The sequence below is a fragment of the Centruroides sculpturatus genome, unplaced genomic scaffold (assembly GCF_000671375.1).
Source record: "Centruroides sculpturatus isolate CEXI.00-Female unplaced genomic scaffold, Cexi_2.0 scaffold430, whole genome shotgun sequence".
In the NCBI taxonomy this organism is placed as follows: domain Eukaryota; kingdom Metazoa; phylum Arthropoda; class Arachnida; order Scorpiones; family Buthidae; genus Centruroides; species Centruroides sculpturatus.
The window spans coordinates 56,898-69,884 of record NW_019384725.1 but is presented as its reverse complement, the minus strand read 5'-3'; the positions used below and the strand labels follow the sequence as shown (position 1 = coordinate 69,884).

The following is a 12,987-nucleotide window of genomic DNA, read 5'->3' as shown; positions in this document are numbered from 1 at the left end:
CTAATATAGTATATATAGTATATATATATATATATAAATTNATTATTTAAAATTAGGCACTTTCTTTTAAGTGCGGAATTGAAAGAATTTTAAATAAAATAATTTTGTTATTTTTAAATTGTAAAATTCTCGGTATCATATTATAAAGTTAGAAATCCATATTTGCTACCTGAAAAAGCAGTGTGGATTTATAATTTTGTTACATAACAATTTTAATTATTGTCTTCATAAAATACTGTCTTGTCAAATTTTAATAAAATTTAACTTTCACTATTTAGTGTATATATTCTTTAAAATATTTAAATACTAAAATATCAATATGTAATTTAAATTTTCTTACTGAAAAATAATATATGTAAAAGATCCGAGTAGACTTCAGTTTTATATTTTTTAATTAAATACAAACAAAAATCATAAAACTTTTTGGACTATAAGATTATATGGTAAGTCCTTACTGAATGTCATTTTCTTGTAAAGTTGATGAGAAAGAAACACATTTGTAATCATTTACAATAATTATTGTTAAATGTTTTTTTTATAAACAATAAAAGTGATTCTCTGAGGTGGGAATTAAATACTGGATGTTGCAAATACCATCCAATAAAAAAATATTAACTAAATTCTTATCTTGAAATCTGATTTAATACAACTTACCTTCATTATATATTTAACTTTTTTCACATAATGTGAATCTATTTCCACATTAACATGTCAGACATCTTTTATTATTAGGATAAATTGTAAACAAATTTGCCCTGTTTGCATTAGCCATTTTAAATTTATACAGTGCCCTTTGTACAACCCCTGGTCAAAAGTATGGCATATTGTTCACTTTGCAGTATGCCATTCAATAGAGATTAAAGTTCAAAAAAACAGACATTAAATAATTAATTCTTTTTAACAAAATTTATTTGCAATCTTGTACACATGTAACAACAGAAAAGAGATGAAAGCATTATATAAAAAATTTAAGAAACAGCATGCTCAACACTTTAGCAACATTAGACAAAAATATGGAAGATAGTAATTAGAGACATAAGTATAAAATAAAGTAAATTAAAGCAGTAATAAATGCCAAAGGTGGTCCCAAACAGTATTAATATGCCTCAGTATTGAAGCATCTAACTTGTCATATAAGTCTGCAGGTATTTCCACCCAGCTGGTTTGAATAGTACTCTTCAATTTGGACAATAAAGCTGGTTTCTTTTTTCAAACCATTTTCTTTAAATTCATTCCACAGATTCTCTATTGGATCTTTTTATAATCTGGGCTGTTTGGTGTCATATCTAAATGTGAAATATTTTTGTTTAGGAACCATTGGTGTACTGTTTTAGCATGGTTGGAAGATGTACACTTCCAACACTTCCAACTTTATCTAGTAAGATCCAGCATCTTGCTAGATAAAGTCAGAGTCACCAAAGTGTTTCTTTGCTGTTTTTAGCACAAAATTGTCTAAAATTTCCAAGTAAACCTCTCCATTCACAGTAGTGTTGACAATTTCCAAATGTCCAGGTCCTGTTGTAGTCATGGCAATCAAAACCATAACTCCATTTGTAAATTTTGCTTTTGAAAGAAGGCATTCCGATAGAAACTTTTCAATGGGTTTTCTCCAAAATTTACTACCATTGTTATCTCCATATACCATGTAAATACATGACTTGTCAATGAGCATAACTTGTTTCCAATACATCAAATCCCAATTCAGGTTGGCTTTTGCCCATTGCAGATGTAGTTTTTTTATGCATCTCAGTCAGATATGATTTCTGCTTTGCTTTTCTTGATATGTAGCCATATTCATTTAACCTTCTGTGAATTGTTTTTTTCAGATAAATCTGTACCAACCACTTTCCATTCAGCATTTATCTGTCTAGATGACTTAAATCTTCCTCCTCTAACGATTTTGATGAGATTTCTGTCTTCTCATGCCATAGTTATTCAGAGGTGTCCACATCTGCACTGATTGGAGACAGTTCCTTGTGCTTTATATTTAGCTATAATTTTAGATACTGCACTTTGTGTACATACATTGTACATGTTTTGCATTTATCTGCTGTTTTCACCATGCTTGTAATATGAAATTATCATCTTTTTCTTTGCATCACTCAATTCTGGTGTTTTTGGTATAGTTTTAGAATCAAATGTTAAGCATGAGTATAGTTCTGCAGATTCAATCTGAAAGTGTTATATTATGCAATGACAATGTTACTAAATTGACTTTAATATGGAGCACGCCCATCATATTCTAAACTTTTGTCCCTGCTATGCTAATATTCCATATTTTGTCTCTACTCTTGATTAGTAAAACAAATCATACTTTATTTTATAATGCATAAAACTGATTTCATTTTAGCACATGTTTATGCAAATAAAACTTATCAAAATTTATGTAAGAAATCAACAAGCAAACATTAAATATTTTTTAAAACTTCCCTTTGAAATGTTGTGATGCAGGAATTTATATTATTATTTTACACTTTTGATCAGGGGTTGTAGTTTGTCAGAATTACATGTTTTTGAACTGTGTGTTAGATGAGGTGTTCCTTCAAGTTTTGCTTTACAAACATTTATTCTGTATTTCTCATCTTTGCCCATTATCAGTGATGAAAGTTAAACCTCCCTTTCCAAACCACCTACCATTACAGCCACTGTCACTCAATAATTCACCAAAAATTGGGTAAATAATTGCTTACTTGTTCTTATTATTGTTTCTTAAATGTATATATAGTTCACATTTATTTCAATGTTTAATATTACAAGTCTTTTGAGTCTTTATTTAGAAGTTTGATGATGTTTTTGTGACCAGAAATGTACCGTAGAAATAACTTTTGTTTATATCTATTAGCTTACAATAAAATTGGTTTTGTTATACATTGTTTCATTGAATGTTATCAATTAGTTCTTGGACTTTGAGTATTTACTACACTAAAATTGTTCTTTTCTTCACCATTTTTGATATAAGTTTAATTAATGTTTAAAAGGCTTGCACACAATAAGAAATGCCTTATTCTGTCTTTAGTAAAACATGCTATACATTATTATAGATATTGAATAGTCTATAAAATCTCTCCCTCAATATGTAAGTGACAATCATATTAGGAACATTGTAGTAATATTTTTATGCATTTTATGTAATTCAATTTCTATAGTATTTTCTTATTAGAATATTGAGTTTTGTGGATATATTACTCTATTCCAGCACCCTAGCAGTTTCCTCACAGGGGCACCACAAAATGTTATAAAATTTTTATAATGTTAGAATTTGACATGGGCATCTTGGAAAATCTGCATTTAGCAAGGGTACCAAGAATTAAAAAAGTTTGGGAACCACTGCTCTATTCTATAGATGTCTGATATTTTACAATATAAAATGTCTTCACAGAAAGATTTTAGATCTAATCAATGTTTTCACTTGTATATGAAATAAAAAGATAGTCCAATTTTGCATTATTCTGTAACTCTTGCTTCTTTCATTGTGAAATGAAACTAATTACAATACTTAAATATAAATAACAAAAATTACTTAAATATTTAAATACAATAGATTGTATCCTAGTTAGAGAATATCTCAAATGCTAAATTGCCCAATCTCTTTATACAGCATGGAAATCATTTTATGAAGATAAACTGTAATTTTTACGAGGCATTAGTTTTTAATGCGATACTGTTGAGCTTTTTATTTTTATTTTATTTTTTATGTCTCTATCTCTTTGTATTCATTCCATTAAGTGCACATCATTACATACGCATGAGCAGTTATTATTTTTTCGTAATTTTAATTTATGTTCTATTTCTTTAATGTTCTTTTTACATTATCTAGTTATTTGATAATCTTTGTAGTAAGAGAAAAAAGAATTTAATTTTATTTTATGACAATCAGATCATGTCTGTAATCTTTTTCAAACAATTTGTCATGAAAGACCTAATCAATGTTTTCAGTTGTATGAGAAATAAATGTGTGGTCCAATCTTGCATCACTTTTTTGGTTGTCTGTCTCCCTTCTTCCATTTTGAAATGAAAATACTTATAACTAGTCAAGAGCAGTCAATTAACAGGATGTAAATCTTGGAGACATTTTTACAAAGTTTCAAAGAAAACTTTACTCTTTGTCCTTTATCAGAAGTTACTGTTTATAAAATAAGAGCATTCACATCACTGGCCAATAGCAGGAAAACTTTAAAATGGATTATTCAAATATTAATTTAATTATGAAGGTTCTGGAAGAAAAGAATTGGCCTGAAGCAAGACTTGAATCCACAATTCCCACTTGTAGTGTAACTTGCATATGTGGGAGTTGTAATTTGAGTCCCACTTCACATCAATTATTTTCTTCCAAAATCTTCTAAATTACTTATTACAATGCTAAATTTAATAATTATAATTAAATTAATAAGAGATGGCACCTATTGTTTATCTCTTGTGCCAAATTACTTAAAAGGAAGTTTATTTGTAAAATGTATACTTCCTCCCCCTTGGCATATAACATCAAAACTACAATGAGTCAAACTGGCACCAGAATAAGAAAATGAGTAGTTTAATTTAAAAAACAAAAACCAACTAAGTTGATGTCTGATATTTCTTTTAATAAACTCACTTTTAGAATTATACTGGCATAAATTATATTTACATTTATATAAAATCAAAATCTAAATTATCTATATTTTGATTCTTTGAATATACAGTAGAGCGTCGATTATCCAAAAGAATTCCAGTCGGCAAATTTAAATTTTTGCCAGTGCTGTGGCGCTGCAGTCTTTGGCTATGTCTTGGGCTACTCAAATATTTTACGTTTTTGATACTAAATTAACTTCTGAAGTATAATTTTTTATTGTTTTTATATTTTTCAATATATTTATTTTGTTCGTACAAAATAAAAAAAATAATTTTTAACGATACAATAGTCTTTGTTAGGCTTAACATTGACGAAAATTCAACGCGAAGCAACACGCAATGGGGAAAAATGTCAAGATGGGATAAATTAATATATTTTTTCGTACATAATCGGTTATCCAAAACATCGATCTTCCGAACAACCCCAGTCCCCAATTGATTCGGATAATCGACGCTCTACTGTATATTGAAAAGTTAGATAAAATTTACTCATGAGGAGCAGCTGTTGTTTCTTATGAGTAGAGTTTTGTTAATTGAGTTAGAAGCATGAGAATAAAATTTCCATAATCTCTTCTATTAAATTTGAGATATTTAATTAATTAAATAAAGTACCAAAATAAGTAAATAGTTGTAAAATTTAATAAATTCAAATTAAAAAATTTATTTTACTGTGTATAAATGTTGGAAAGAATAAATTTAGAATGATAGATCATTACTTCTGACCGAACGTGTTTTTTTAAATTTAGATGTTCCTGCTAGTGGCATGTATTTTATGACATACGAATGGTTACAGAGATTATTAACACCTGAAGGCAAAAGGTATTGTATAAAAGATACAAAAATTTTGAATAATGTCATATGTATTTATTTAAAATGGCTTTAATCTTCCAGTCGTAATGATTTAAGTCCATTGCGAACTCTGTTTGCTGGTGGAATGGCTGGCATATTTAATTGGATGGTGGCAATTCCTCCGGATGTTTTGAAATCTCGCCTTCAGACAGGTAAGAAAATTTAACCCGATGACTTTATTACTGTTTAAATATAATTAAATTTATTTATTTATTTCATAATTTAGCACCAGAAGGAACTTATCCTAATGGAATAAGAGATGTGTTCCGTCACACCATGAAAGAAGAAGGTTTCAGAGCATTGTACAAAGGAGCCACACCGGTTATGTTAAGAGCTTTCCCTGCTAATGCTGTGAGTATAATAATTTATTGATTTTATAGAATTATAATATTGGTAATCAAACAAATCTATTCTAGAAATGCAGGCATACTGTGGCATCTTAACTAGGCAAACTTTTATTTCCATTCTAACAATTTTTTGTAGGATACATACCATGAAATTACAGTAGCAGCAATCTTTTTGCTGCCAGAGGATGCTACTTTTGCAATTTTCAACCAAACCATTAGATTCCTTAGGTTGCACTTTGCGGACTGATTCTCAGTAACAAGCTTAACTCTTTGGCAAGTGGGCTCACCAGTCGCACCCTCTCCTGGCAGAGTGATTTATTGGTAGTTTTCATAAATTAGAATTCATGAAAAAAAACAAAAATCTTGGCTTCTGATTCATATTTTTTAATAAAATGTTTTCTTTATTTTTAAAATAACATAACTTTCTACTCTTTTCCACAAAAAATTATCAGATCAACTTTCAATTACATTGTCACTTTTCAAACATTTTATTGGCACTTCTGAACCATTGTCACTTGAGAAAGTTTGTTTTTTTTGTACATTCAATGTCTTTGGAAGCAATATTTTCTTCTTCAGATTCAATTATGTTAAACAACTTCAACAATTCAGCAGGAGACAATGACTGTTAATGTCTACTAGGTTCCAGGATTGTCTTTATGCTGAAAAATTCCATGCTAATACCATGAAACTTGGAAAAAACTTACAATGAAAAACTGGAAAAAACTTAACATGGAATAAAAACTTTCTAGACTTGTCAATGGATGTCATTAGCTGTCTGTAAGTTTCATGTTTGCCATTTTAATATCCCCGAAATTATCTTTTCAGATAAAATTTAAAGTGTATAAATCTATTCCTTACAAAGTCTACTATCCCAACCTACTTTTATCATCATCTGAACTGTAGTTTTTAGTTTCCGAAAAAAATATTCTGACTATCTGTCAATCTGCCATACGATAAAAATAGTACAAAATAAACGATCCAGTATTAATATTCTGAGGTGTACTCCCATAAATATACATTATTCAAATTTGTCTCATTGTAGTATGCCAGTACATTTACAGGCAAAGTGCAGCTTGGAATTGAGTAAATACAGCAAATAGGAAATTTCAGAGAAAAGTTAAGAAATGGCCGAAACATTCCACTTCTTGACACAAGCAATTAGAAATGATAAATAAAGATAAGTGCACATACTTGGTTAGATTGCAATGGAATTTAGAGCAAAATAAAGAGTGAAATTTTTCAGATGAGGCTTTTTTTTTTTTTAATTTTACGAATAGCATCCACAAAGCTGCCTATTATTAGAAGAGAATGTTATAAATTAGAATTCTTTGTAGTTTTGCACTAGTGTAATATGATAAATGTACACAAATGAGAGTTTTCTCCCTTTAAAAAAAGTGAATTCTATTAATGAGTGGAATGACAGGAGTTTTAGCACCTGACATTCCACTCATTAATACAGCTGAGCATTTGAGTTAGTAATCTTATCAGTTTGAGGTGGATGGGCTTCCTCTCATTGTCTTCATCCATTTGGTGCATGCACATCTATAACTTATGCAAGCTGATTTTTTTTTCTTCATCTGCTCCATTTGCATACGTGTGCACACTTAAAGAAAATGTAAATTTTTAAGGTTACTTTAGTTTACTATACAAATGAATAACTATCAGGGTAACATTTTACAAGGAATCTAATGGTTTGGTTGAAAATTGAAAAAGTAGCATCCTCTGGCAGCAAAAAAAATTGTTGCTACTGTAATTTCATGGTATGAATCCCACAAAAAATTGTTAGACTAGGCAAACTTTTATTTCCATTCTAAGATGCCACAGTATGCCTGCACTTGTAGAATAGATACTCACCTTTTAAATCACATGCTGCTATCATCTCAAATTCTTTTGCTATATTTTATTGTAAGTGTAATTATAAAATAAGTGAATATTTGAGACAATGCAGTTTAAGCAGTTCTGTCAAAAATACAAAATGATGTTTAGTAGCTATTTTATATTATTTATCATATAATATTAATAAATAGTAAAAATTTTAATGACAATGATGTCTAATGAGCAATTGACTCTCAAACTCAATATCATCTGTTGTTCATTCTAGAGAACTATAGGTTTGTACAAAAAGTAATGATTGCCAATTTTTATACACAAAATTCTGGATTTTGAGAGGAAAATGAGTATACTATAATAAATTTGTAGGCATTTCTTTATTTTTCAATGCATTTTGCCATTGTTTTGGCAATTTAAAGACACTTCTGAGATATCATTCTGTTTCATCAGTGTACAGTTTCTTGGATTGTTCCACTGTCCCCTAAAGCAATTCTTCACAAAAATAAACAAGTGATAATCCAAGGGTGTTAAATCTGGACTGTAGGAGCAACAAAAAAGAATTCCCCAGTCATTTGTCATAATTCAAAAGTGTAATGTCAGGCCATGCTTTTTGTATAGGAGAATATTGAAGATTGTGGCAAGAGACTGACTGTAAAAAACTAACTTTCCTGTTCTATCAGCATTGATCTTTTCTCAATGTTCCAGAAAAACTTTCTTTAGATATTTCTTGGCATCTCAGAAAATGAATGGCTGTGGCTTGGTTGATTGCCAATGTCTGTATTTTCAGCTTTGAAGTGTTGGACTCCTCTGACAATAACTATACTTAGAGAGGGTGTAAAGACTGTATAAAACAATTTAAAATTTTCCCATGTGTTTCTTATTAGTTCAAGCCATCATTACTGTTGATTCAACTGTTACTGTACAAAATACAATACAATAGACAATTGTTTATAAATAGTTCTCCGAAAGTCATTATACAGGCAGTAAAATTGTAATTTCTATTTAAAATTGGTAGATAAACCACAATAATGCATAACTGCTTTCAAATTGACTTTTTAATCATGGCCAACTTGAAGGACATCCTGGTAATCATTTGTGTGTAAAACATTAACATAATTTTATTTTTTATAGGCTTGTTTCATGGGATATGAAGTTGCTATGAAGTTTCTCAACTGGATGGCACCAAATCTTTGATAGTCATGATTCTTAAATGATGATATTAGTTCTAATTGAATATTAATAATTTTAAAATAAAATATATACACATATTATTTTGAAAAATTATAATCAAAATCTTTAATTTTAAAAAATTATGCCAGCACATCTACCTAGCTTTATATACTGTCCACATTGAAGACAATATTTAATCAGTGCCTTTAGTGAAAATGTTACAAATATATTGTATTTTGTACACCTTTGCAAAGCATTTCTAATAATGTACAGTTTTGCAGTTTATATCTTACAATCAATCAACAATTATTATATATATATATTAATTATATTTTAAAAATGTTGATTTCAGTGATTTGTTAAGTTTAAATATGTGATTGTTATTAAAAACTTTATATAAAATATTTGTGCTAATTTGATTTATTACAGAAAGCTGTAAATTAGAAAAGATATTTAGAGCATGCATAGTTAATTCAAATTAAAGCATGTAGTAACATTGATTCAATAAATTTTACTTTTTATAAGCGAAATAAAATTTTTATAGAGTATCAAATGCAGTCTTGATTAAAATTTATCTTTGTTTCAATGGGGGAAATATTATGTAAATCTTAAGCCAAATGTATTGAAGAATTATCATTTTGACTTGTGAAAATTTTAATTTGATCAGATACCAATAAGAATCAAACATTATTACATGTTAAAATCTTTAAAGTTTACATTCATTTCTATATAAACATAATTGTTGTGATAATCAAAAATATTTATATTCATAGAATTACATTGGTTACACAATTTAAAAAATGGCACATATAATGCAATTGTTTAAAACAAATGTAAGTATTAGCACCAACAATTTATTATTAGATCATCAATATTATTATTACATCCAATATCATACATAAAATCTCATTCATAAATTGGTTTGATTGTAGAAAACAAGATTACAAATAACTTATAACCAATTTTAGGGCATAACATTTAATCCTTGTCCAACGAAAGTCCTCCTTCTTAGACTTTGGTCTTGACTCGAATGTTTCTTTTTTAACGATTTAAAACTGAAACCAGAGTATATGTATCAATTAGAATTATATTACATTGTGCAGTTCGGTGAATCCAAATTATTACTAATATAAATACCTCAAAACCTGATAATTGTATTAAAGCCAGTGATTACAGGATTAAATTGAGTTACATTATTGCTACTAATAATTATTAAATACAGAGTAATTTGGCACTAGAGGTATATATATACACCATGGAGTAAAGCAATAGTTAGCTGAGTGCCATAGTGGGTGATTACAGGCCATGGGTGCTGAGGCATTCCTAGTGGGCACTGTGAGTAACTAGTATGGTTACATCCAATTTAAATATGTTTGGAAGCTAAGGATTGGATGGAGGTCAGGTAGCATAACTAGCAATGCATTTTGGTGCACAGTAAGTGGTAGTTGCAAGTTTGAGTCCTGCTTTGGGCCACTTCTCTTCAAGAATTTTCTAAATTTAATAAACAGATGGTGCCTAATTACTGGATTAGTAGCAGTAATGTAGTCTGATTTAATCATTTGGCTTTATCATTATTATGGAACATTGATAAAAAATTTTGTAAATCAATTCCAAGTCTAAATGTCAAATTACCAAAGTGAAAACCAAAATTTAATAAAGTACAAAGATCAATATTTATATTAAGAAATTCAAGCTTTTTCCTTAAACTTAAGTCAAAAATCAAGCAGATTAGAAATTCTCAATTATTATGCAAACTATTCAGTATTAGTGTCTGTATTTTTGATCTGACTTTTAAAAAACTGTTCATATTAATTAAAAAAAGACCAAAATTTAAATGTGAATAGTTGGTGTTTACACTGTCTGCTTGCTTTACCACAGTTATTTTAAACATCTGGGTATTAACAATTTGAAAATTAATACACTGCACATTCACTAGCCCAAACATATTTGTTTATTTCTCCACCTTAAATTTTCCAGCCAAACAAATAACTGTAAAGTAATTTGTGATTTATATCAGTTTTTTTTTCATAAACACACTCATTGATAAAAAAAAAAAAGTTACACACTAAGGAGCAGGCCTTGAACCAAATAAAACTTCAAAAACTATTGGTTTGCACCAGTGATGATGGTAAATAAATATCATAGAAAAATGTACTGTTATTTCACAAGAAACTGCCCAAATTAAATGAACTTCCTTTTATCTGGATTCCTGCGGCAATATGCTCAGGTATGGAGACACCATATGCTATCCTGCAACAGATTTTCCCACAGATATTGCAACTAGGGATTTTTTGGTTCCGAGTAATAAGACTTGATATTCAATCTAAATCTTGATGAATCACAGTCCAACATATTAAATAGAAATTACTAATAATGCTTCCAACAGTCAGTGAAAATGTAAGAAAATAGAATTTAAAATTTGAATTTTGGTGTTGTATTTCATTTTTATACTAGTTTATTATGTCACATGACAATAAATTATTTTATTGCATTTCTCAATTTTTATTTGTAATAAAACAATTAACAACAAGCAAAAATTATTATGACATCTTCACAATAGCAGGCTACAATTTTTAACTTATTTAATTTAAAATATATCCTCTTGATCTCAAATTAGTAGTCTCTCTCCCCTATACATCATATTTTTCATACATAGATGACCAGCATGACTAACAACAGTCATGCTAGTCATCTATGTAATTTCATTCTGGAGAAAACATTTGAATTGAAATCATGTGACTTCTGGTCTAGACTGGTAGTTCATATATAGTTAATCAAGGCCTCCTGACCCTAGGCTTTCCAGATCTGGTCTCGTCTTTCATCTATCTAACACCATTCTCAAGATTAAAGAAAGAAAGACAGATGGAGAGTGGGAATTTATAGGTCTACAACTTTTCAAATTGCAGTCCAAAATTTGAAAAAACTTATAAAAAATTTATGATAATAATAACTCTCCTGTGGTCACCACCTGGTTGTGGTGGGAGAGCCCAGTAATTTTACTGATCCATAGGGCAATGCAGGCTGGAGCACAAGCTCCTAGTAGGGACACCCATGCCAGTAAGGTCTATGAGGAGAAATGAAGCTAAGATTGACCACACCCACATTCTGTGGAGATAATTATCATGGTAGTACCAGATCAAAGTGTGATACCGGCTCGGACGTTGCCCGGGTTAACAAGGTCCGCGTTCGTGGGTTAGGCAGAGGCTCACATTCGAAAAATAGGCCACAGTCTCCCTTGGTTACCGGTGGAGAAAGCAGTGCCGGTCCAAGCATAGCTACTGCAATGCCCTCAACAGATGTGAGGAATCAACCTAGCCTTGGTGTTTCTGTGGCAATGCATCCAGACCACAAAAGCTGGAAAACCACACCAACGGATGAAATGGACAACAGAAGTGAACGAGTTTATCATCCGTACTTACACCATCATCACAAGACTCGAAACAAACATGACAGCATACAGACAACAACTACACCATAGATTTACAAAACAATATCCTCACCTCACCTCACCGTCACCAAACAAAGGGCTGTCAATCAAAAAAGAACAATTATACACAACAACCTTATCCCACAAACAACAGGTTACTGATCAAATACATCAACAGACAGAAACACTTAACATTATCAATGAAGATCACATAACCTGTCAGGATAATCCAGCAACAAGCATTGATAATAGCACATATACAACTACTACCACTAATGATACTATACAGTCGACCCCCCTATAAGATCATTGATTTTTCTGTTTTATCTGAATTACATGTTGTACGAGTCACTTAGATTTTACAAATACGTGTGCTGGGCTGTGAACGGCTCACATATTTGTAAAATCTAAGTGACTCGTACAACATGTAATTCAGATAAAACGGAAAAATCAATGATCTTATAGGGGGGTCGACTGTAGACACTTCCTCATCCATCACTGATAACATATAAGTGAGAGCGTATTAACTAATTCTATGTCTATTTCAGGAAACACTCACTAAATATACAGGTACAGATCCCACACAAAGACCACGAATACCAAGAATCAACATGTCAAAGGAAGTAGGAAAAACATTAAATTATGTAAACACTCACTTACTACCAAACTACATTCATTCAATTTCTACACTCTCAGACATTCATACATTAGTTTATGCTGGGGCAGTCACAGTAGTAACACACCATGGACTGAAAA

The 12,987-nt window shown here is 30.0% G+C and overlaps 1 protein-coding gene across 1 annotated transcript in view; it reads left to right on the top strand.

Annotated features, from left to right (window-relative positions):
- Positions 1-11,229, top strand: part of LOC111628105 (mitochondrial carnitine/acylcarnitine carrier protein-like) — a 43,882-nt gene extending 32,653 nt beyond the window's left edge. Inside the window, exons 6-9 of the mRNA XM_023371827.1 lie at positions 5,355-5,427; positions 5,500-5,609; positions 5,684-5,808; positions 8,766-11,229. Coding sequence (XP_023227595.1) covers positions 5,355-5,427; positions 5,500-5,609; positions 5,684-5,808; positions 8,766-8,828 — 371 coding nt within the window. The 3' untranslated portion in view covers positions 8,829-11,229. The remainder of the gene's footprint in view (positions 1-5,354; positions 5,428-5,499; positions 5,610-5,683; positions 5,809-8,765) is intronic.
- Positions 11,230-12,987: the final 1,758 nt, after the last annotated feature.